The 24,535-nt window shown below is 43.3% G+C and overlaps 3 protein-coding genes across 6 annotated transcripts in view; 2 read left to right on the forward strand and 1 right to left on the reverse strand.

Moving 5' to 3' along the window:
* Nucleotides 1-3,180, reverse strand: part of LOC306794382 (cullin-1) — a 17,419-nt gene extending 14,239 nt beyond the window's left edge. For both annotated transcript variants that reach the window (XM_079292418.1, XM_079292417.1), the window contains exon 1: nucleotides 3,033-3,180. The gene's annotated coding sequence lies outside the window, so the exon portion shown is untranslated. The remainder of the gene's footprint in view (nucleotides 1-3,032) is intronic.
* Nucleotides 3,181-8,354: 5,174 nt separating this feature from the next.
* On the forward strand, nucleotides 8,355-21,711 carry LOC306794089 (polyhomeotic homolog 3). Of its 3 annotated transcripts, none has more exons than XM_079291984.1 (12): nucleotides 8,355-8,908; nucleotides 11,517-12,135; nucleotides 12,955-13,107; nucleotides 13,544-13,645; nucleotides 14,438-14,639; nucleotides 15,848-16,903; nucleotides 17,067-17,419; nucleotides 17,901-18,087; nucleotides 18,746-18,857; nucleotides 19,047-19,167; nucleotides 19,926-20,229; nucleotides 20,974-21,711. In XM_079291984.1, the coding sequence occupies exons 2-12, from the start codon at nucleotides 11,536-11,538 to the stop codon at nucleotides 21,126-21,128; spliced, it is 3,345 nt and encodes a 1,114-aa protein (XP_079148110.1). In that variant the 5' UTR covers nucleotides 8,355-8,908; nucleotides 11,517-11,535; the 3' UTR covers nucleotides 21,129-21,711. The 3 variants fall into 3 exon arrangements, with proteins under 3 accessions (XP_079148110.1, XP_079148111.1, XP_079148112.1); XM_079291985.1 differs by having other exon boundaries at nucleotides 17,067-17,404; XM_079291986.1 differs by lacking the exon at nucleotides 13,544-13,645.
* Nucleotides 21,712-22,094: 383 nt separating this feature from the next.
* Nucleotides 22,095-24,385, forward strand: LOC306794092 (claudin-11-like). The gene is made up of 3 exons (XM_079291989.1): nucleotides 22,095-22,689; nucleotides 23,230-23,394; nucleotides 23,836-24,385. Exons 1-3 carry the CDS (start codon nucleotides 22,464-22,466, stop codon nucleotides 24,093-24,095), a joined length of 651 nt encoding a protein of 216 aa, XP_079148115.1. The 5' UTR covers nucleotides 22,095-22,463; the 3' UTR covers nucleotides 24,096-24,385.
* The last annotated feature ends 150 nt before the right edge of the window (nucleotides 24,386-24,535 follow it).

The raw sequence follows: 24,535 nt of genomic DNA on the forward strand, positions 1-24,535 counted from the left end.
GAGAGACACGACAACCTAATACCCTACCTTTACAAACTAACAATAACATAACAATTTTAAGGAGTCGAGTTTTTGTGATCTAATAAAAAAAACCTGCGAGGGGTGAGTCATGAGGAGCAACGAGGCCTCAGATGAATCACGGTGACGTGTGGCGACGAGAAGACGTTTTAATTCGTGTAAGCAGCTTTTGATTTCTTGTCGCTCAGCATTCAGAAGAGCAGCTGAGCACAGACTTCACTCTACAATCTTCACGGCACCGTGTGCATATTAAGGAGACAGACCTGGAGGGGTCAGGCCAGGTAAAAGAGGAGCTAGGACGGGTAAAAGATGAGCTAGGACGGGTAAAAGATGAGCTAGGACGGGTAAAAGAGGAGCTAGGACGGGTAAAAAGGATAACACAAGTCATCCAATAAATATAATAAGTGCTTTTGTTTCTTTTAATCCTCTAAAACAAGGAAGGCATGTCTGAAAAGTTCCACTTTGTTTGTGGCAGTGTTTGAACTAAGCCTCTTCCACTATTGTACATCTTTATCAACCAACACTACTGGGAATATATCAGAACTACCGTATACGCACAAGTTCAGAACATATTATTGACAACTTTTATGTTTTAAAAAGCTCTACAAATACGTTAAAAACATTTCATAAATAGTCGACATTGTCTTCAAAGACAGACAACAACCTCTCGACTAATAAATAAAGGTTTATCATAACTGTAAAAGACTAAAAGCTAGTCAGCAGCAAACAGAGGGAGTCCTAATTGTTCAAGAGAAACAAAAATTGAATAAAATAGAAATATCTCCAGGCCTGGACTGTTTTATACCATGACTCTTTCCTTTGAGTGTGAGAGCTTAAAACAATCACATCTTTCACAAAATGTATACTTCTACACATGTTGGTGTGAAAGCACTGGATATCGACTTATAGAGTGGTCTCGCCGACGTCACGATCTCCTTAGTTACGAGGTCTGTCCGCCATGTTGGAGTACATACAGATCCTACATGGCGGCGAGTAAACAAGGAAGTGCGGCGAAAATACCATACTTTGAATCACTGGATAGTGCTACCTGGCCAAATTGAAGGTTATTGGTAATTTGGATCCCTATACGATGAGTGCAGATCGTTTCAGTGCCGATCCTACTTATCTTCCATCGGTAAACTACGCCAACATCTACACGTATCTCGTGAACACCCCCAGTCCTTACACAAAAGACGAGTTGGAGTGCTACAAAGGGCTCGACGCTTATAATCAGTTTGTCAGTGGATGGGTCCGAGACGTCAAAGCAACGGTCGTTGAGAATTCTCATCTCGTCATTGGAAGAGTAAATGTATACAGATCTGGTCAGATATTTAGCAATATTCAATATTTACTCAATGCAAACAGACACGTGAGTTTGTGTACATTGTACATGCATGTCATTGTGTGCGTGTGTGTAGGAATTAACTTTAAACTAACCCCTAAATTCATCCCCCCCCCCCCGCACACACACACGTATATATATATGATCTGACGTTAAACTCATATCAAGCAATGCTGAGGCTGCATCTCTGTGTTTCGCCTGTTGTACACGCTCGACACGTCTCTGGTACCGACTGCTGTCACGGGCCGATGAAGCTTCGGTAACCTTCTCATGTCCAAGTTTAATTTATATTTCCTTTATTAAATACTGTTCACAAACGAATTAGTAAATAAAATCACGTACCACTTATAAAGTGATCCGCACATACTCTAGTGTACGCCAAATTCCATTCCTTTATATCTCGAGAGATGCGTGACAGCCATTTCTCGCGACGTCGCTTGGATAGCTCCTTCGTGTCATTTCCTTGATGTGTAATGACCGCTGGCAAACGAAAGAATGATTTCTTGTCTCTATCAGCTCTGCTGCCACAACCAAAGACAGCACAAAAGTTCACCATGATCGATAGGTTATGCGACTCAGCCGTGCATGCCAGTGGCTTTGTGTGTACTCCAACATGGCCGACAGCTAAAACTGTGACGTCACACGAGACCACTCTATAGTACATAACAAAAACGTGGTGGCGTTTGAGTAGCACATCGCTGTGGAAAGATGATTTTAAAAACACCACATGTAAAGATAAAAACAATATTTGATCATGAGTGTGAGACGTCCACATCTTGTTTACTTTACTATTATTGGCACATCAGCATTCACACTAAAAAGTAAAGGATGCAGATTTTAAAGTAACAAAACTGCTACGACAACTATATTTGTGTTCCCTTTTCAAAATCAAGGAGAAAGAGTACAATAGTTTCCACCAGCAGAGGGGTCCTAATCATTCAGTCTTATCTAAAAATGTGTCCTTTCTTGCTTCCTTCCTTCCCCCCCCCCCCTCCCCTCCAACATCTATAAGGCCTAAAATGTGGAGAGGACCAGGTGTGTTTCTTTTACAGGTATTCAAAGAGTGTGTCATGTTTAAAAACCACCCAACGTTACGACACAAGGCCGGTTTAATAATAACGAGGAGGACCTAGCTCCAGATAAATTAGGACTCTTTGATTTATAATCCTCACGAAATACAACAAGGCTGTACATTGACCTGCTTTTTGGGTAATAGTTTGTTAGGGATTATCCACAAAAACGCTCGCGCTGCGAATGGAGTCAAACACTGCTACGCAATACTGGCTGCTAGCATTAGCTTCAATGGTTAGATTAGCCTGTTAGCTAACTAAGCTAAGTAACGTTAGCTTGGGGGATTAGCTTAAAATGATAATACAATATCTATTTGGACCATTTTTTTATTTAGACACACGTGTAGTGTTTGGGTATATTTTGGATAAAAGCGGCCTTGGTCTTTGCCTCAGGAAAAAGACCAAACTGCCCGTGTTTGTTGGTGTAAAATGGCAGCCTTTAGCTTCCTCGGGCTGCTCAATAATGAGTCAGGAAAACAGTTAGCCAGTCAGCTCATATAGCATTAGCTTTGCTAGCTCTTGCGCTAGATTGTGACTGTCGTTATATAAAATAAAAAAGATGGCGCCCGCCGGGTTTTTACGACTCTGAAGTGTATCCTTACCATGTTAAGACCGCCGCTGTCACTTTATTATAGCTGTATGTGTGGCTGTATCGGCCTCCTCCTCCGCGGTCCTCGGAGTGTGTCTGCTCGTCCTGAAGCTAACTGTTGCTAACTGCGACCGCTCTGCTTCGTTCGCACAAAGATCAGCTCCAACAGCACACCGAATCATGCAATGTTCATGATGCCTCGGAAATATGGACGTCAGTTACAACAAAAAGTGCACACGAATATGTGTACGAGTTCAAAATAATAATAAAAAAATATTACAATTATAATTCAACAAAAAAATGTATTGTAGAAATAAAACAAAAAATGATTAAATTAAATTAAAATAAAATATTTAAATAAAGAGATCACTGTAGTGGGTGTGAAGTCTAAAAAATTACAATTATAATTCAACAAAAAATTATATTGTCATGTTTGTGTTATGTTCTCAAAGTCAAATTGTTATTTTTACGAATTTTATTAATTTAAAACATTTTTTATCCTTCCCTAAACATTGTTGTACATCACTATGATCTCGAATAAGTCATTTTTCTTTGCTTTGTTTTTTTATTTTACATCTTAGACTCTTACAGTAAATCATTATTATTATACACTGATTCATTTATAACAAAATAAAAACAGATATGTTACATAATTTTTTATACAAGGCGCATTATTTTATAGCATAACAGACTTAACATCCATGATATAATAAGCTTATACGTATTGTCTATGATATAATATGCTCATAAGTACATTGGCATTGAAACGTCGGAGCAAACGAGGAGTCCTTGAACGCGGCGAAAGCGTCACAGAGTGGCGCCTCCATTGGATTACAAGCATGGCTACAAACTACAAATATTGCAATATCTCTCACGCATGCGCATTTGGTTGTTTCAGTCACAGAATGACATCTTCATTATGCATGCCAGAGGGGGGAAAACCGCCCAATGCTGACATTTATTTGTCCTTTAATCTGTTTTATGCAAAGACTTCCGGTGTCACATTAGGATCCAACCCCTAATAAAAACACAGATATCTGGCCGATGGTTCATGGTGTTTGTCTGTGTGTAACCTGGTCTTTCTCCTATGGTATTTTAAGTTCTACTCTGACCATAATATTGTCATAGTTTATTCCTAGAAGGAACCAAATTTTTTCCAAGAAAAAAGTCAGTCATCAATTACACAACATGCTGTGTGTTCATCTTCACTGCCTCTGAAACAGGCAGAAAGCGACCTCTGCTGGTGGACGATAGGAACGACAAGAAACACAACATAAAAAACAATGAATTAACTTAAATTCATTCCCTGGATATTAACTCTAAACACCTAACCAATTTGATGACTATATACAGAACAATATAAGACCAAAACATAGTAACTGAGTAGTTTTAAACTAGTTTCTCTGCAAGAAAATCGGTGTTTCTAGTCCAGAAAACAACACTTCTAAACATTTTAACGTGGAATGGAACTAAGTACATTTACTCAACGACTGTATTTAATTTTTTCTTTCAAAGATCTTTTTTATTGGTTGTCGACTTAGATATATAATAAATAATACAAATATTTTACAGTTAAAATACTTAATACGAATAGAAAGAGTAAGTCCAGAAAAATAGAACATTTGTAAATATGACAGGAGAAGAAAGATTTAAATAAGTAAATAAATAAGTACAAATAACAATATTAAATTAAATTACATGAATAAATGTCAAGAAGGGACGTCACACTTTGTGAAATCTACTCTCTGTATTCAGAGATGTGACATTAATCCACTTTAAATACACGTGACTTTAGCTGCCAGAAGTGACTGAGGAGAGCTGACTCAGCATTTCAAGACCGCAGTTTGCTCCATCAGCTGCTTCCTCACCTGAAACAACAACAAAGCAAATAAACACTAACAATTATTTAGCTTTAATGCGCTAATATCTCTACCAAAAGTACACTTTATAAACACTTAATACTTCTACTCAGCTACTCTTTACAGGAACATTTTACTGCATTACTCGTCTAGTTTCTTCACAGAGTCAAATTATTATTATAAAATATTATTAACAAATAAAATGTGAATAATTATTATTAAATTACCCGGCTGCATATGAAGTCATTATTTATGAGCTGCAGCATTAAAGTGATGAGCACAGATATTTATTTATAATACAAACTTTGATCTGTTTACTTTCGAAGCACTTTGAATTCCCAGCGTGCATGAAATGTTTTCATTCATTCATTCTTTTTGGTTTGTTTTGTTTGTTTATTGTATTATTTTATGATTCTTTTATCCGTTCACCTGTAAAGCACTTTGAATATCTGACGTGTATGAAAAGATAATATAAATGAGTTTTCAGACCGGTTTCTGTTTCCTCTTGGCTTCCATCAGATCCTGCTGCTGCTTCAAGCGAACTTCCTCCAGACTCAAACAGCAACCACACACACACGCACGCACACACACACACAGTGAGATGAATGTAAAACAATCAACATGTTAAAACAGATATGTGTGTGTGTGTGTGTGTGTGTGTGTGTGTGTGTGTGTGTGTGTGTGTGTGTGTGTGTGTGTGTGTGTGTGTGTGTGTGTGTGTGTGTCTCACCAACACTGCTGGGGTCAATGGAGACATAAGCCATCGCTCTGCTCAGCCGAAGCTCTTCTAAAGCGGCGAGCTCCGCCTCCGCCTCTGCTCAACCAATCACACGCCACATAACAATTAAACCGAACGTGGAAAACAGTGATTATGCAATATTAAGCTTAATATTAATTAAAACTATATTAAATAAGAAAAGACATGAGAAAAAAATAGGAACAAAATACTTTGTAAAATGTAAATAACGGACTATATAAAAAAATGTTTATGCATAATGCTATATATATATATATATATATATATATATATATATATATATATATATATATATATATATATATATATATTTATATATATAACCCAATATATGCAGAGAATACAAGTAAATAAAAAACAAGGAATGAGTAATATACAAGAAATATGTCCATCAAACACACACAACATACAACCACAGTGTAAAATAAGTAAATAAAAAATGGTGAGAGAAGTGTGTTAAATATTCATGTTAAATATCAAATATAATTCCAATTCCTATCAGACAACTGAACACTTATAGATCCTTCAGTAACCAATTAAAACAATGGATGATTAAAACAGTAAACTCTCTTTTTGCTGCTACTATCAGGTGTTCAATGAATAGCGCTTCATGTGTTAAACCTGCATTCTCTCTAGTGGCCACCAGGGGGCGACTCCTCTGGTTGTATAGAAGTCTATAGAAAATGACTCTACTTCTCTCTTGATTTATTACCTCAGTAAACATTGTAAACATGAGTTTATGTCTCAATCTCTAGTTTCAAGTCTTCTTCAATACAGCATGATGTTCATTTAGTACATTATGGTCCATTTAGAGTCAAACGGACCATAAATAATAGTGAGGGACTAATCCTCCACAACAGATGGTCAGAAGTCAGCAGCAGGAAGACGGATGTGTCTTCATAAATAAGAGACGTCATCTTGTGAATAATATCGATTAAATACCTGCACAGGTGTATCAATTGTCTGGGTTGCTGTGGAAGTTGCGCCATAGCAACTGAAGTGTCAAGGTAAACAGAACACAAGGTGGGAGTTCAGGTGAGAAGTTTCAAAATAAAAGACGATTTTGCCAAAATGAAGAGGAACTGTTTCAGGAGAAGAATAAAAGAAATTAAACAAGAAAACGAAAATACTGGATAATTACAGGATAACCAAACGATAAACTGGCTTTAGAGGCATTATAATAATATAATTCTGCAACAATTTGGACAACTAAATAGTTTAAAAAGAAATAATGCTGGATATGTTTTGGATGTATTCATATTCTTCTATGAAAGTAAACTGAATAATTAGAATTTTTGACAAGCTTTTTGAGTATTGTGACATTTTACAGACCACATGATTTTTAAAGAAAATAATTATTCAATTAATTCATAATGAACACAATTGTTAGTTGCAACCATAATGGTGCAGTAGGATTTTTAATGCTTTAATAAACTACATCAGTTATTTAGACTATTTCTACTTTTTCCAACAAGAAACTATTCGCTCAAATCTGTAGACACTCAGCTTTTAACTGAAAACACGAGTTGCAATTCTTCATTTTATTTTGAAGGCAGGGCCGCCTGGTTTCCGGTAGTGTGATTGAGTTTGACGCAGCCGCAGATTAACGTCAGTGACGCAGTATTTGTTGTCAGTAGGTGTGAGTCCAGTCTGCTGTTCGTCCAATCACAGAGGCTCATCCGATTAGTGACACGCGACTCTACACAGCTCACATGACCACATACTGTCAGATTATTGGCTACAATACAGAATATATGAATAATATATATTTATATGTTTTGTTTTAATAATAACCACAAAGGAATAAAAACTATTATTTAAAAATACAATAGTTTTATTAAAAATACAAAAGTGAGAATGTAATTAACTTATTATATGATTATATGACACTTTCAAAAGTTACAAAGTACTAAAAGTGAATAAAAACATAAAAAAATAAACAATATTTAATTAAACTAGAAGAGATTTAAGCTTTTAAATCAACTATAGTCCCTCAACTAATATGTTAGGATTATTATAGTAATATAAAATATGATAATAAATATAAAGTATATATTTTAATGAGATATTATGGTATTTAACGTCAGCACAAACAATCAGTGGTAGAAGTATTTTTTATTTATTGAAGCACTTGCCATTTGCTTGATTAATTAAATGTTTTGCTTCTTAACACTTTATTTGAGAAGAAAATACTTTGTTATAGATTCATCTAACAGTACATAAGGCCAGCTACAACATTTAAGTATTGGTGGAAACAAAGTAATACATGTACTCAAATTCAGTAGCATGAGGTACTTTATACTTGCATTACACTACATTTAAGACAGAAGTATTGTGATTTTTATGCCACTATATTTATTTGACAGCTAATTACTTTAAGATTAATATTTCATATCGATCTGTAAATATGATATATGGTGCTTTATTATTTATAATACTACAGAAAAGTAGATAAAGTCGAATGCATCCCTTATAATAATTGAATAATGTAATAACACTGTGAAAGGGGCCATTCTGCAGGCGGAGAACTGATCTTTTCTACTCTATTGTGCTGACAATAAGTGAGTACTTTTACTCGTGCATAATGTTGCATGCAGGGTAATGAAGTATTCCCACTGAAACAACAGGACGCTCCACCGCTGTGCATGCATGAAACCCTCTGCTTGTTCTCTGCGGTCCTCCTGAGCTCTGAGTGGTGCTGTCTCGCCGCCGTCGCGCTGCTTAAAACCTGCCTTCCATTGCGTTTCTCCACCAGCGGACTGAACCAGGCCCCTCGCAACCCGCAACACGGTGGCCCCCCGAGCCGGGCTGATTCCCACCACAGACCCCCGGCAGGTGTGGACGGTGGTGGGTTGGGGGGGCACCCCCGCATCTTGGATGCTGGATTTACGGACCGCTCTGGATGTGATGAAAGCCGAAGCAAAGTGCGACACAAACACACGGGCCCGTCTTGCACACTGCTGCAACTTTGCGTGTTTTTTTGTGGCTTTTCTGCAGGAGCTGAAGGCAGATAATCGGAGGTGAGGCTGGTGGTATTATCGTCTGGGGGAGGGTGACGCGCACTTCGCAGCAAAGCTCCTGCGCTGTCAGACGAGGAAGTGGGGCTTCATACACGCCCCATTTCAGCCCGTCGACCCTGCTGCTGCTGCAAAAAAAGGAAAAGCAGCGCAGACCCGCTGATCAGACAGCAACAGACTTTATAAACATGCGTTCACTTTCGGATGGACGACACCGGGAATAACCTGCAGGACGACGCCGATTTCAAGAGGAGGGGTAAGTGACCGGAGCGCCTTTTTACGCAGAACGTGGACATGACAATTCACCCCCCAAAATAAAATGTTATTATCGTGAGACTTCTCCACTGTGAAGGCCTGTCTCCATCTTTTTTTTCTTGATAGTCACATGCATGATCTGTGGCCTAGCTGTCAACCCGACAGCGTAATGTGACTCGTTCGTGTCATCCACGTCGTCTCCGCCGTCGTCTGCGGGAATTACAGTGACGCTCAGCGGGCCAGATGTCAGCATCTGCCCCGCTGCTGTGGAGCGGAGTGGCACCTGCTCGCGTGATGAGTTCAGGGTGCAGACTGAGTCCCCTTTGATACAAATAGATGAGATTTTGCACATATGTTCCACTAACTGTGGAGGTGCTCATTGAGTCTGGTAGGGCGTCCTGGAGCCACACTGGGACCCCCAAACGTCCGATGTACGAGTTCAACAAACATTGATGCTGCAGCTGAGATGAAGCGATTGGGTGGCTGACAGAAATCATTTGGCAACACTTTTGTACGAATTACTTAATTTCTTTAAGCACAAATTCACGGTTCCACCTCGTAGAAATTCAGTTTACTGTCAAAAGAACGTGCAGAAAATCCTTTGCACGTTCTGTTGACAGTAAACTGAATTTTTGTTTTTGTTTTTCAGTCAAACAAAACAAGACAATTTGCACGGTCTGACGGTTATGTTTCTGGATCGTTATTACTGCTGCATTAATGTGTATGTTACGTGTTAACTCATGTTGTCTCGTTTATTCTACATCAATGCATCATATTCTACAAGATCACATGTTCCCTTCAGAACCACTATCTCTGCAAAGGAAAAGAGCCTGTTGTCAGCTTTGTGATTATCTTCCAGCTGATCCAAGAGGCTTTTTAAAGAGTTTATTTAGCTGAAGGAGGAGGATTTTCTCAACACTTCATCCTTCAGCGGTTCACAGTTATATTCCACCGCAGCATTAAAAGACTGTTAAAGTGGGCCCCACTGATCCCTGAGGTTCTGCAGGCAACACGTCGGGCACCGCGCTCACACCTCGAGTCCCTGAGGGATGATCTTTCGGCACGTGAACTGCTGCCATGGCTCTGATGTGTCAGTGAAGGACTCGCTCAACATTTTAAACTTCAGACACAGCTGTGATCAACACATTCATTACATCACTGTCGTACATATTGGCTTCATGTGCTGAGCGTGGGTTTTATCCTCGGGTGTGGGCCAACATTTAGGGATGCTATTTGTTTAAGTTTCATCTCAGGATGTCTGGTTTTGTCTCATCAATTAAAAAGACTGATAACATTTCATATGAAGTAAAGTTTTATGGGCTGCAGCCGGCATTTTGGAAAGTCTCCGACCAGGAAAAGTCTCAAATGTTTGAATTCTTTGGCCTTTTGATCATGAAATATGTTTTATTTAAATGTAGAAGTTCAGCAGCTGTTTATAACTCAACACAATCAACTAAACCGTCTCTTCGTCTTTCATCCTCTCTGTGATTTTGATTAGTTCTCTCTGGAAACTTTCAAGTAAATTATTGGTAAAATGACAGCCGGCCAGGTGGTGATGGGAACAGTGGGTTAGTGTTTTCATTTACTGAGCTCGCAGCGACGCTCACGCCTCTCTGTGGGCGAGTTACCAGACTGGTTTGTTTCCCATCAAGGCCGGGGCGTGCTTCAAAACAACACAAGCTCCTGCTTGTTTTCTGACAAGTGACGAAAGAGAGAAATAATTGTTATATTGTAATAAAAGTTCTGGAATCAGCCTAAAATAAGTAAGAGGGAGAAAGGAGGCTGAGTATCGTCATCATATGATTTTATCGCTACGTTTGAACCATCTTACTGCGTTTCAAGCATTTTGCGTGATGTTGTGATTTATTCCCTTTTTCGAATTGCAAATTATGCAGTTTGTCAACATTGTTTAATCTAATGAGATACAAAGTTTCACTCTCACTTCAGACAGTTTCATTGCAGATAAATAGGTTCGTCACTGAGGCGGACGGACTCCATCTTTGTTTTGACCAACTTCCTGCAAATCCCGCTGACTTTACCAGAAATAAACACAAAAAAAGCAATCGTTACCAAAATGTTTGGTTTTTAATTTGAAGAATAATTGTTTGTTTTATGAATGATCGATACAATATTGCCACGCTTTTTCTCAGAGTGATCAGGAAACGATGAGCTGAAATTCACCATGAAGCTCCGTAAAGACGAGAGAAGCTGCAGATTAAACTACCAGAGACACCGAACCTTCCAAAAAATGAGCTCACTGGATCTAAATATGTGAATCGTAAGATATTTGGAGAGCAAAAATTGGATAAAAGTAGCCTTTAAATCACAGCAGTGTGCATTAATGATCTTTCGAGCAGTAATATATGACAATAAGGTGAAATGTTGCAATGAATGATGCACATGATCTGAAAGTAGAGACGAGGCTAAAACATCACAAAACATTCATTCTGGATTTGAATTCTGACAAACGGCACAAAACGTGACTTTCACAATAAAATATATTGTTGTTATTGTGAATAATATTGACGACGGCCACTTTAACCCACATGAAGACTTGTTCACGGAGATGAATTGATGACGTGTGTTTGTTGTCCGTCTGTGTGTTGCAGAGCGTTAAAGTGCAGCAGGATGGACACGGAGCTGGTTCGTCAGAGCCAATCAGAACACGGCGAGGCCACCAACGGAAGCAGCCCTCGGATCGCGGCGGACTCCTCCACCCCAACAACCCCCAACCCTCCTCGACTCACCCCCAACCCCATGCTCCTGGACTCCCCCGCGCCCACGCTGACACCCACCACCTCCTCCCCTCCTCCCCCTCTCACCCCTGCTCCCTCCGTCGCCGCAACCCACGTCGCCAAAGTGGCGGCGACGGTGGGCGCTCCATCTCCCCACATCCTCGTCCCGGCTCCCCCTAAACTCACCTCCACCGCCACCCCCGCCCTCCGCACGTACTCTCGCCCCATCCTTCCCTCCCCGTCGGGCGCCCCTAAAACATCTCCCCCCAAACAAACCTCCCCCTCTTCTCTTCTCCCTCCTTCCTCTCCTGTTGCGTCCAGCACCACCTCGCCCCTCCTCTCTTCTTCTTCTTCTGCAACGCACAGCAGCAGCACCGCCACGTCAACCAAGACCTCCACCAGCCTGACCAATGGGAACACAAGGCCCGTACCCACGGCGATCTCCACACCAATCACGCCCTTTCACACGCCCGCCAGTCCACCTGGCAGACAGGTAACACACCTGATCAAACAGAACCTCGGCTCACTTTGAAGGGAATCGTTTGAAGTGAAATACAATTAGCGTAGCTTAGCATACTGACTGGAAACAGAGGGAAACAGCTAGCATGCCTCTATTGAGAGAAAACCCTCCATCCAGTCCCTCTAGAACTCCCGAATGAACACGTTATATCTCACTTCTTTCAGTCCGTACTTTAACAAAGTCAAGATAACACACATTGAGGTGTTTACAGGTTGTTGTAGGGACTTTAACTTTCTGCTTCAAACACTTCATTTTCCAAGAAGAGCAAAAGATGCAACAGAATTATCAAATATTTACAGAGGGGAAGATACGAGTTCACGTTTTTCAACCTTTTCTACAAATGGATGGTTGTTGGCGAAAGATTATTTGGTTCAAGAGTGATTCTAGAAGTTGTAATATTGTATGTTTTGTAGTTGTGTTCATTATGAAGTAAATGTCATTTTAACTGGTTGTCATGGTGATTTCTGATGAAGGTAAGAAGGATGAATGGAACATGGTGTGTTGTGCGACGTGTTGTAACCCTGAAGGCAGTTTCTACGCTGCTGTGTTTGGATCCTGCTCGTAAGGAGCATGTGCTATGTAAATATAACGCGCTCGCTTTGCGTAGATGCAATCTTAGATACGTCGCCGGCAACGGCAGCATGAACTTTGCTTACCAAATTCTTTTATGACAGAGCATCGGGTGTCGTGTGTTAATGTTGTAAAACTGAGGTTTTAAAGGCAGTCTTGCTTTTCTGTGGAAATGTCTCTAAAAGCTCTTCCTCACCCCCCCCCCCCTCTTTTTTGTTCCAGGTATCACAGGCTCATCCCCTGGGCACACCTGGTCTTGTGCGAGCCAATCAGAGCCCCTCCCCTGTGAGGCAGAGGGTATCCCAGCAGACATTGCTCCTGGGGAAAGGTCTCAAAGGGTCTGGCCAAGACCAGGTTCTGCTTAGGGCTCAGATGGTAAACAGTAAACATAGTCTCTCTCTCACACACACACTCACACACACACACTCACACACACACACACACACACACGATAAATCTTGCGGGACCCAGAGAACCAAATGTGGATTAATCCGCCGACAACAAATGCACCGTTTCCTCCTTTTTGATTGATTAAAAACTACAGTGACCAACTGTTGTAGGAGACTTAATACTGAATATATTTGTGAGCTGTTTGTAGAGATCCTCAGTAGGAGCCATGTCTCATATCTCAAGTGGTTGAAAACGTTTGTTTTTACAGTAACAGTAACTTGGACCCAGTCTGAGATATTATTCAGTGTAGAGCATATAAATCCTCACACACACATTCGTCTTCATGACCTGAGTGTGATCAGACTCTGTGCTTTAATTCCTGCTCTCCTCTTTTTATTTCCTCTTCTTTTTCCTCCTGCAGCTGATTCTCACGTCTGCTATGAGACCTTCCCTTTCCTCCTCTCCTCTTTCCTCCTCTCCTCTTTCCTCCTCTCCTCTTTCCTCTAACTCTGCCTCCGCTAAGGTGAGCTGTCGGGCAAATTCAACCTTTTGTGCACGTGTGATTTTCTGTTTGCTAAGCCCCGCCCCTTTTATTTACTGTTGCATGACTGTCAAGCTTTCTATTCTGGCAGGAAAAGATGTGCAGTTTACAGTGATGACATTCGTCATTAAAAACACTTCGTTTTTTATTTAAACACGGGAAGTTTTGCTTAAAACTCTCCCAAAATGTTTTGCTTTTTAAAAAAAACAGTCGTCTTATTTGCTTTCTGGATTAGAGTTGATGAGAAGATTCATTCCACTCTCACATCTGTGTATTAAATATGAAGCTACAGCTGGCAGCCGGGTAGCGTAGCTTAGCACAAAGACTGGAAACGAAGGGAAACAGCTAGCCTGGCTCTTTCAAATCACAACAAAACCTTCCAACCAACATTTCATAGACTCTGAATAGTAACCTCCTGACATTTCCCTCAGTTTGACAAACAACCCTCATTAAAGTGGACTGAACTGATGAACTGTAACGGGGTAATTCGGGCATTTAAGAGGTGCTGGATGGCCGATTTTGATCAGCATTTGACCCGAGCCAGGCGAGCCGTTTCCTGCCGTTTCCAGTCTTTGTGCCAACTCGTATAAACTCCCCCCAAAAAATAGAGAGGGACTGAGCTGTGAAGCTGAAGTAGCATCCAGGACCGACTTCCACAGACTGATGTCGTCAGTTACTGACATGCCGACTCTTCGAGGTGGCGGACATCATGCCTGGAAGTAAAAAGGTGTTTAAGGATCGAACTGATGTTTCTTTCTGTCTCCCCCCCTCCAGCTCCAGAGTCTCACCCTGAGGCCTCCCCCCCCCGGGGCCCTCACCATCCCTCCTTCACTTCGCCTCAAGCCTCCTTGCTCAGCCCCGCCTCCCCTCTCTCGCCCTCACGCCCCCCTCTTCCCGCCTCTCCGGCCGCGACCGCAGCCCTGCGCCACGGAGAGCCCCAACGCGCCCGGCCGCCACCTCTACGTCCCGCCTCCAAGTAGGTCCCCCCCCCCCCCCCCCCCCCGGGGAGGAAGACTCCCATGGGAGAGGAGGAAGATCTCAGACACTCCCTGTTTCATAGTGACCGTTAATCAGCTTATTATTATTATTTGTTTCATGACTGATAATTATAGATAATACTGATGAAGTCATTGTTTCACCCCACATGGCCCCATTAAACAGAAGGGAGACATTTGCCTTCTTCCCACAGTGGAGATCAAACTCTTGTGTTCAGGAACGAGGAGATAATCCTAACATGCATGAGCTTCATTATTAAGAAGCAGAAAGTGAGATGATGTAACCGGATCCTCTCGTCCTCTGTAGATACAGGTACCCACCTGGGCATTCGTGTTGTGCAGCGATCTGATTGGTTTGTTCGTTTGTGCAGCAATGATCTCAAAAACAAGCAGAGAATGTAGCGATTGTTCAGCACAACGGCTGCAAATCATTTCTCATTACTTTTGGATTCATCGATGAACTCTTTCATTCATAAAATGACCAAAAGAAAAAATGTTTAATTATATTATCTGACCATTAATCAAAGTATTTTCTTTTGGTCTTTTGCCGTTATTAAATAAGGACGAATAAGGTCCTAAACCTTTAGGCGAGCGGTTCAAATCAAAACGATGAACAGAATAAGAAAAATAGTATTTCTGAAAAAAATAAAATGGCTTATTCTTTTAGACTTTTTTTTTCCTCATTGTTTTATTTCTAGCAAAATATCGGGAGAATTTTCCCTCTTCATGCTCCTCGAAACACACAACAATGACACAACCTGGTTATAAATGCAACTCGTGACGAGTAAGTGTGGCCGAAGGGTCGGGTGCTTCTGCTCTAAAAGAGAAACCTGCAGATATTCTGCAGCGCTTTCGTTTCCTCAGTCAAACATGTTCTGACATACTCTTAACGTTCCGGCCTGGGGGGGTTAACGCGGTACTAGTTGCTCCTGTTTTACTTTCCCACTTGTTTAAACAAGAAAACCACATAAAGACGAACGTTTAGGCGAAAAGCTGGAAGCAGCCGGTGTGAAACGAACATTCAGAGGATCAGAGTTTCAGTAAGCGAGCAGTCAGTGAAGCCTCAGGTGACCCGGAGCAGAGATTTGACCTCTTTACTCTTCAGAGGATTTATTTTAAAATTCTAAAATCAACTCGAACTTTCATCTGCAATTAATTCGTCTTTCTTTCCGTCTCTTTTATCTCGCAGCTCTTTACTCTCCGGTCCGAGCCGTCCCTCTGAGACCCAGACTTCATTCTCCGAACGGTCACAGAGCGGCGTCGCCGCGCCAAACCTCGCCGCTGCAGCCGATCGCCGCCGCCGCCCCCCCCGCCTGTCAGGCCTCGCCCGCCGGCAGGCCGCTGGACGGGCTGAAGAGCTGCCCGTTGACCCAAACGATGCTCGGGGGGCCGGGCCAATCCCAGCGCGGCCCGCTATCTGTGACCAACCCCACGTCTGCTTCGTCCCGCTTTGAGCGCTCGCCGTCCGCAGCGAGGCAGCTGCAGATCATCGCCCTCTCTTCAGGACGCCAATGCACCTACGCCCACACGGTGCAGTCGGCACCCCCCGCCGCAGAACCGCCCGAGCCGTCCGGACAGCCAAAGAGGACGTTGAGCGGCGACGTGCTTCCTCTTCCTCTTAACCCGTCGTTGCCAAAAAACACCTCGCCACTTCCCTCGCCTCCGTCCCTCCTGAGTCCGGCCTCCCCTCCGAGTCATCCCGGTCCTCTGACACAAACTGTGAGCCAGAGAGGAGAGGGGAAGGACGGCGAGGAGCAGCGAGAGAGAGGACGAGGGGTGAGACAGGGAGGCAGAGGTGAAGCGAGTGTTGGCAAAGACCTGAGGGGGGAGAGAGACGACCAAAGGCAGGAAGGAAGCCTCGTCGGGCGGAAGGAACAGGAAGTTGAAACGGCCGGAGAGGAAGAGCAAATGGAGGTGACGGAGGAAGGCCGGAGGGACGGAGAGAGAGGCGAGGTGAAAAAGATGGAGGAGGAAGAGGAAGGAGAGACCGCCATGGACCAGTCTGAGAACCGGACCAGTCAGATTCTCCATCAGTGCCAGAACCCGGATCCTATCCCGACGCCAGTTAAAGACTCCAGCGTGGAACCGAAACCCATCCTGGGTCTCGTTCCTGTTCCAGTCCCAGTCCCTGTCCCGGAGGTCTCCGTCCAAAGTCAGAGACTACCAGAGGCTCATCGGGACCTGCAGTCGGTCCCCCAGGAGGACTTCTGTGAGAACATGTCAACGCAGTCCGACAACCAGTCAGGTACCTCAGAGGGCACGTTTTACGCACGCACACCAACATATCCTCGTACAACGGTTAAAACAGTTCGCTTTCACAAAAGATGGTGAAAACTAAACTAGGTTTAGCAAAACTATATATTTACTTTGTATTTATTGACTCTGATCCCCGTCTTTGTTCCTCCCAGCGCTGTCCAGCCTCTCCTCCCAGTCTCCCCCCTCCTCACCCTTCGTCACCCCCTCGTCAGAACACCCTCCCCCCCTCCTCCCCGCTCAGACCGCCCTCCCGACCGACCTCAGCCAATCGCAGCAATGCGACGTGGAGACGGTCGACGGAGCGGTCGGAGAGTCGCGGCGGCCGGCCGAAACGGAGACGGAACCTCTCGGCCAATCGGGCGACGAGTCCGAGAGCTTCGACCAATCGCCGGCCGGCCCCTGGGAGCCGAGGGCGTGGCCTGAGGGCCGGCAGGTTCTGACTCACCTGGTGGAGGGATTTGTCATCCAGGAGGGGCTGCAACCGTTTCCTGTACGAACACACACCGTTAGTTTCACATCGAGCTACAGAAATATCATGATTAATGATGTAACAAAGACATTTATCTATTTAAGTCTATTTTTGCCAGATTTGCATTAATATTTGAAGAAGCGACATGTTTTGCTCAATGCTACATGTAGCATGCCTGTGTAGCTAAATGCTACATGTAACATGCTTGTGTAGCTCAATGCTATATGTAGCATGTCTGTGTAGCTAAATGCTACATGTAGCATGCCTGTGTAGCTCAATGCTACATGTAGCATGTCTGTGTAGCTCAATGCTACATGTAGCATGTCTGTGTAGCTCAATGCTACATGTAGCATGTCTGTGTAGCTCAATGCTGTAAACTGCAAACTCAAAATTTTACTTTGGTACAAAAGTATTAGCATGAAAATATACCTAAAAGTCATTCTGCAGAGTGGTCCATTTTCAGAACAACACACAGTGAAATGCAGTGCGTTTAACTGCCTTTCTTTTCGTCGTGCAGGTGAACCGCTCGTCCCTGCTGGTTCAAAAGCAGGAGAGCAAACCAGAGGACGTGAACGGGACCAATGGCAGCGCGGCGTTGCCTGTGACGGACACGACGGACGACGCGACGGACACGACGAAACAAGCGGTGATCTCCAGCGAGTCGGAGGCCGAGGCAGCCGGAGACACGGACGACCTCGCCGACAGTAAGAGTCTCTCCTGTTGTAGGTTTTAAAGTCACAGACAACAAACAAACTGAGAAATTAAAGGTGACACAAAGAATGCATCCGTCTAATATTTTTGGGATTAATCAACTAATTTCATTGATAGAAAAAGTTTATAAAGAGATGGAAATCTTGTCTTTGCTGACCTCTGGTGGTTCAATGTCTCAACTTGCAGCGGTGATGTACAGGTGTACTTCAGGACGCTGTGACGTCACACATTGACTTCCTTCAACATCTGATTTGCTGCTTTTTTTTTGCCTTAAATGTTTTGTCATCTCCGAAGCAATTGAATGATTTTCAAGCAAAAAAAACCGAATATTCTCCGGTTGCAGCTTCTCTAAATTATTGCTTTTCATTGTGTTTCTATTTCTGAACTTGTATTTTTGGTGGTTTTGGATTGTTGGTCGGACAACACAAGCAATCTGAAGACAGTTTTCACTATTTTCTGACAATTAATGAACAATTATTTGAATAAATAATGAAAATAAAGGTTATTTGCAGTGAGGAACAATTGCACACGTGTGTCTGTTGCATCCAGAAGTACTTCGATAAAAAGAATGGCTTTTAAAAAAGTATTCTGGCAGCTTTTAAAAAAGGGTTCTGAATCAAAGCCAGTTGACCAGGTTTGACTCTCTCACAGGGTCGACTCACAGGGACAGGACGGTGCTGCACTGCCAGTTCTGCGGGAAGAGAGGCCACGCCCACAACTTCATGCGGTCCAAGCGCTTCTGCTCCACTTCCTGTGCACGCGGGTGAGACCCGATGCCATTGGCTGGATCGCAGAAAGCAGCCAACAGTGTCTGGTTTTCTTTGAGAGGCGGCGGTGTGTTCAGGGTTCAGGATGTGGTGTGAAGAGAGACGCGCAGGTGTTGAATGCAGATACGAGTGTGAGCTTAAAGCAGCAGAACGAAGGAGGCATCACCATTTTCTTTTCTTCTCAGGTTTAACGTCCGTCTGACGAAGCGTCTGCGGGCGCTGAGTGCAGGTAGTCGGTCCGAGAGGCCCCGCCCAGTCCTGAACAGGGCGGAGTCTGTTCCTGGGAAGCCTCTTCTCCTGCGACTGGTAGGGACCCTGAACTCACCACCAGTTTAAAACACTGATACCGGAAAAGAATAAACCCACGAGTTTAACTTTTCTTCCCAGAAAGAGAAATACATTGAACACCTCACACATTGAACACCTCACCTGATATTTAGACACTCACCTGTTGATGAAAAGTCGTCTTTAAAGAGTTTGACTGCTTCAGTTTAATCTACTTCTCTGTCGTCCACCTGTTTGCTGAGCTCACTCCAAACTGATCCAAAATACACCGACGACTCTCAGTCCTCCCACACAGGTGTTAACGAGCACCTGAGAATTATGGGATGTGGAGTTTGGAGGGCTGTCCTGAAGCATCGCTGCCATTTTCATGTAGTTTCAACAGGCTGAGCGTAGAGAGCAACAAAACATACTCATAAGTATTTTTAGCTGATGATGTAAGATTTTTTACTTTTCTTACTATTTTTACATCATTTACTTTCATACAGGTCAGCGCAGTTCAAAGTGCTTCACAGGCAACAGATAAAGCAAAAAAATTAAATAGGAGTAAAATCATTTTTATTTAACAAATTGAGATAATCGCATGAAAATTAAATAATAAAATGTTATAAAATAGATAAATATAATAACAATAAAACAGAGTAAAATGCTACTACTCAAAAACAATAAAATAAGTGAATAAAATAAAAAATACATTGTTGCATTTCCACCACATTTATTTAGACTTTTAATAATTAAACATTTAAGGATCCTCAGGTATTAAATAACTCACCTCTCTGCAGCCTCGTGATCTCTGGAGCGCCGGTCGGCGAGAGAAGGAGGGGAAGGAGAAGGCAGCGGCGGCAGACGACGATGAGGAGGAGGAGGAGGAGGAGGAGGAGGACATTGAGGGAGGAGCAGAGGAGGAGGAGGAAGATGAGGACCCTGCTGTTGCCATGTCGGCCAGGATGGAGCGTCGGGCGGCGCGGAGAGCGAGGAGGGCGTCGGCTCCGGCGTTGACCACCTCGACGCCCTCGAGCACCTTTAAACCCGCCCCCTCCCAGTGGAGCGTGGAGGACGTCACCGCCTTCATTCACACGCTGCCAGGTGAGCTTCAGCATTTAATCAGTAAAACGCTCGAGCGTGTTAACCGGCAGCAGATGACAATTAAGTATTGAGCAAAGCGCTGAAACTGAACCGCAGGCTGAGGTCACGTGCGAACTTTAAATCACACAACTGTCAGCGTGTCGCTGGGAAACATCTGGAAGAAAAACTAAACTCAAATCTGTAAATATCTGAAGTTCACTTCAGAAGATAAGATGATTTAATTGTGAAGATTTTAGTTTCATAACAATTATTACACTCACACCTCATGATTATTGTAAAGCTCTGACTCCTTTTCAATAAAGTTTAAAGTAGATGAATGACAAAACCACAGAGGGACTCAACTGAGCATGCTCTGTGGGCCCCTAAAACCTTTCCCACAATCCATTGCTGTGCAATGCAGCAGGTCTTTGACAGGAAACATCATCACATGTACCAACAGAGTAAAGTAGAGCAGTTCAGAGTCGTGTTCACTCTTTCATCTGTTTTATTTACAAAGAGTTCTTGTGTTTAGACATTAATATAAATCTGAGAACGTTTAATTTGTTAAATAGAAAAGATTGGAGTTGCAAGAAAACATGTTTCCTTAAAGTAAAAACTCACTGATCATGGTGACACTCAGCTTGTTTGATCACTGGGAGCTGAAATGTGTCACATGAATTGGATCACTGAACAGTTCATTTGAGGGGTAAAATAAATGAAGAGATGTGCGTTGGAGAACTCATCTTCATGCTTTGTGTGTTCCAGGCTGCAGCGACGTGGCCGAGGCTTTCCGGCTGCAGGAGATCGACGGTCAGGCTCTGCTGCTGCTGACTGAGGACCACCTGATGACCAGCATGAACATCAAACTGGGACCGGCTCTCAAGATCTGCGCTCACATCAACTCACTGAAGAACCAATGAGAGCGAGAGAGAGAGAGGAAAAACAAACTGATACCAGAAGAGACAGTCGGGGCGAGAAACCAGAGAGAAGAGAGAAGAGAGAGACAAACGCTGACACCAAGGATGACAGAACAAAGTCACAAAAAGAGATTCACGGTCATTTATGAGATTATAAATCGAGCTGTGGCCTTAGAACGGGACCAGACGCACGAAGACACCGGAGTCCAGGAGAAGGTTCATCCGTTTTGGGCGCTCTGACTGTAGCAGGAGACCGGGGCGGGGGGGTTTTGTAACTTTCTGTACATTTGAAGCTATTTCATGAAGGATTTTGAACATTTAATATATAAAATTTGTCTATTTAGTTTTTTTAGAACGTGACGTCAACAACAAATCTATCCAGTAGCTAACATAACCGGTGTGTGTGAAAATAATAATATTAATGATACGTAGACTTTGTAAGTGATTAATGAAAGTTTAATGTTTTATATCACTATATTCTGGACATGTCTGTGGATTTAAAAAAAGGTCACTATCAGGGTAGAGACTGGTGTCTTTAATCGTCACATTTTTATGGTATCATGCTTGAAATTATTTAATAAATCAATAATTAATCAAAGTGGTTGTAAAAAATTAGTTGTTTTTTTAACGCTGAATCACCAGCAGAGGGCAGCAGTGAGGCAGGTGAGTGATACAAGAACACAAATCTGTGTTTTATTAAATAACCTGATTTGAATTCAAGTCACAAAGTTCCTTCCGGAGATCTAAAAGCTCAAATTTAAGCGAAATATTCCAGTTCGGTCCGTATCTCCTGCTTTTCTGATGGATATAGGTTTTGTATTTCTGTCTCGAGTCTCTCCATATCTGGCTGAGGTTAATATCTCACATGCGCTCTGATTGGCTGATAGTTTGGACTGGAAGGTATGTTTTTCAGCACCCCGATAGTAAATCTTATTCTCTGCGGATCAGCCCGGGGCGCGTTAACGGCACACAGCAGGATTCCTTTTTAAATCGACTGTTTTTGAAAGGATTCTGATCTGAAACACTTGTTTTATTCACATTTGGAAAATTATCTTAATTGTGATTTTGAGATCTTTCGGAGCAGTGCAGTTCAACTATTTATCTTTTATGAAGAAAAGATAAAAAAGCAGCGAAGGATTGAAATATAACTTCTACGAGTTTGATCCTTTTTTACTGAGTTTTTCAGTATCTGGAAGAACAAACAAGGCTTTAAATTCATACAACTGCAGCGAAACAAAGAACAAAATCAAACACTGCAATTAGTTGTTTTTTAAATCCACATTTTTAAGATTTCTTTTTGTCGGAGTTGAGCGCGTAAAAACGCACGGCGGCGGCTCCATGGCGCACATGTGCAGGCAGATGACTGGCATCGCGGCGAGCTGTGCGGGCTGGGTCGGCATCATCGTCGCCACGGCCACTAACGACTGGGTCCGGTCCTGCAACTACGCGATGGTGACCTGCATCCGCATGGACGAGCTGGGCTCGCAGGGACTCTGGGCAAAGTGCGTCATCTCTCCCGCGCTTTATCACTGCATGGCGCGCACCCAGATAATCTCCCTGCCAGGTGAGAGGGGGGAACGATGGGTGGATGGAAGGAAGGATGAAACTATGGATGGATAAAATGATGGATGGATGAAACTATGGATGGATAAAATGATGGATGGGGATGCATGGGGGACAGATGGATGGATGAAACTATGGATGGCTGGAAGGACGAATAGATGGATAAAAGGATGGATGATAATGGATGAATGCATGGAGGGAGGGTGGGTGGATGGATGGAAGTATGGAAGGATGGATGGATGGAAGGAAGGATGGATGGAAGGAAGGATGGATGAATGAATGAATGGATGATGGAAGGTGGGAAGTGTAGATGGATGGATGGATGCAAGGGGGGACAGGTGGATGGATGGAAGGATGGATTCATGGGGGATGGATGGATGAATGGAAGTGTAGATGGATGGATGGATGGCTACAAGGGGGATGGATGGATTGATGGATGTATTCTCATTATATCCCGTATTTAAATGGCAGTATTGTTTAAAAAGCAACTCGTGAGTTTGTGACTGACCTTTAACCCAGAGTCTCTCTCTCTTCCTCTCAGCGTACGTCCAGACGTGTCGTGCCCTGATGATCTGCGCATGTCTGCTCGGTCTGCCCGCGATGCTGCTGGTTCTGATGTCGATGCCCTGCGTCAAGCTGCAGACCGACAACTTCGCCATCAAGCAGCGTCGCGCCATGGTGGGAGGCATCCTCTACATCCTCATGGGTGAGGACACACACACACACACACACACACACACACACACACACACACACACACACACACACACACACACACACACACACACACACACACACACACACACACACACACACACACACACACACACACACACACACACACACACACAGTTTTATAAGACTTTGATACGATTTTTAGTTTCAGAGGACAGTAGTTGTAGTTGCAGACTAGTTTTGGGAGGTACAGGACTCTGGTCTCTCCCAGCTGTTGCAGGAGGGAGGACGGGTGGAAGGAGGGTCAGGGTCTGTCAAACCAGGCCTCATCCTGATCGGCTTCATCTGCCAGAGCGTCCTCCTTCCTGTTGGATGAGACGAGCACTTCCTGTGACAGCCTCGGGGTCGGGACATCCACACAGATACATCATCAATGAATGTCTTCATGAAATGACGTCTCCGTGTCCTCCAGCTCTGTGCGGCATCATATCGACCGTCTGGTTCCCCGTCGGCGTTCACCAGGAGCAGGGCCTGATGTCGTTCGGCTTCTCTCTGTACGCCGGCTGGGTGGGCTCCGCCCTCTGCCTCCTGGGCGGGACCCTGATCCTGTTCTGCCGCGGCACCGACCCCGGGACCCCGAGCAGGGACAACAGCTTCTACTACTCCAGGCAGGGGGGCACGGCCACGCCGCTGGACCCCCCCGCCAACCACGCCAAGAGCGAGCGAGTGTGAAGCCGCTAAACTTAGAATAAAAGTCTGTGCATTTTTCTCTTTTTATAGTTTGCTGAGTTCAATAATGTCATCGGCCAATTTTGTGTCTTCTTCTTTCAGATTTTACATCATTTGAAAACAGCAAACTGTTGCTTGTATTTGTTTGAAAGCTCCTGTTGTATTATTTTACTTTTAATCGCATGATTTCCAAATATTACCTGAAGTACAGATAATTCAAGAAGATATCTGAGATAGATTCATGTACCTACAACACATTTAGCTTCATATTCACAGCATAATCAATATATGTATCAAGAAAAATAATAAAGGTCTTTCAGTCATTAAGAGTCTCAGAGTTTCACTCAAAATGAGACATTTATTCCTGCAATGCCCGGTTCTCATTTACACACGTGAACACAAAGTGCTGCTGCTGCAGACGCTAAATAGAGCAAACACGCTTT

This window comes from Melanostigma gelatinosum (genome assembly GCF_949748355.1).
Source record: "Melanostigma gelatinosum genome assembly, chromosome: 20".
Taxonomy (NCBI): domain Eukaryota; kingdom Metazoa; phylum Chordata; class Actinopteri; order Perciformes; family Zoarcidae; genus Melanostigma; species Melanostigma gelatinosum.

Bases quoted from the DNA above. Each gene is read 5' to 3' on its own strand.
- LOC306794092 (XM_079291989.1), top strand. From the start codon at position 22,464: ATGGCGCACATGTGCAGGCAGATGACTGGCATCGCGGCGAGCTGTGCG. The intron at 22,690-23,229 runs GTGAGAGGGGGG...TCTTCCTCTCAG, and splicing joins CCAGATAATCTCCCTGCCAG to CGTACGTCCAGACGTGTCGT. The intron at 23,395-23,835 runs GTGAGGACACAC...CGTGTCCTCCAG, and splicing joins CATCCTCTACATCCTCATGG to CTCTGTGCGGCATCATATCG.
- LOC306794089 (XM_079291984.1), top strand. From the start codon at position 11,536: ATGGACACGGAGCTGGTTCGTCAGAGCCAATCAGAACACGGCGAGGCC. The intron at 13,646-14,437 runs GTGAGCTGTCGG...CCCCCCCTCCAG, and splicing joins CTAACTCTGCCTCCGCTAAG to CTCCAGAGTCTCACCCTGAG. The intron at 14,640-15,847 runs GTAGGTCCCCCC...TTTATCTCGCAG, and splicing joins CCTCTACGTCCCGCCTCCAA to CTCTTTACTCTCCGGTCCGA.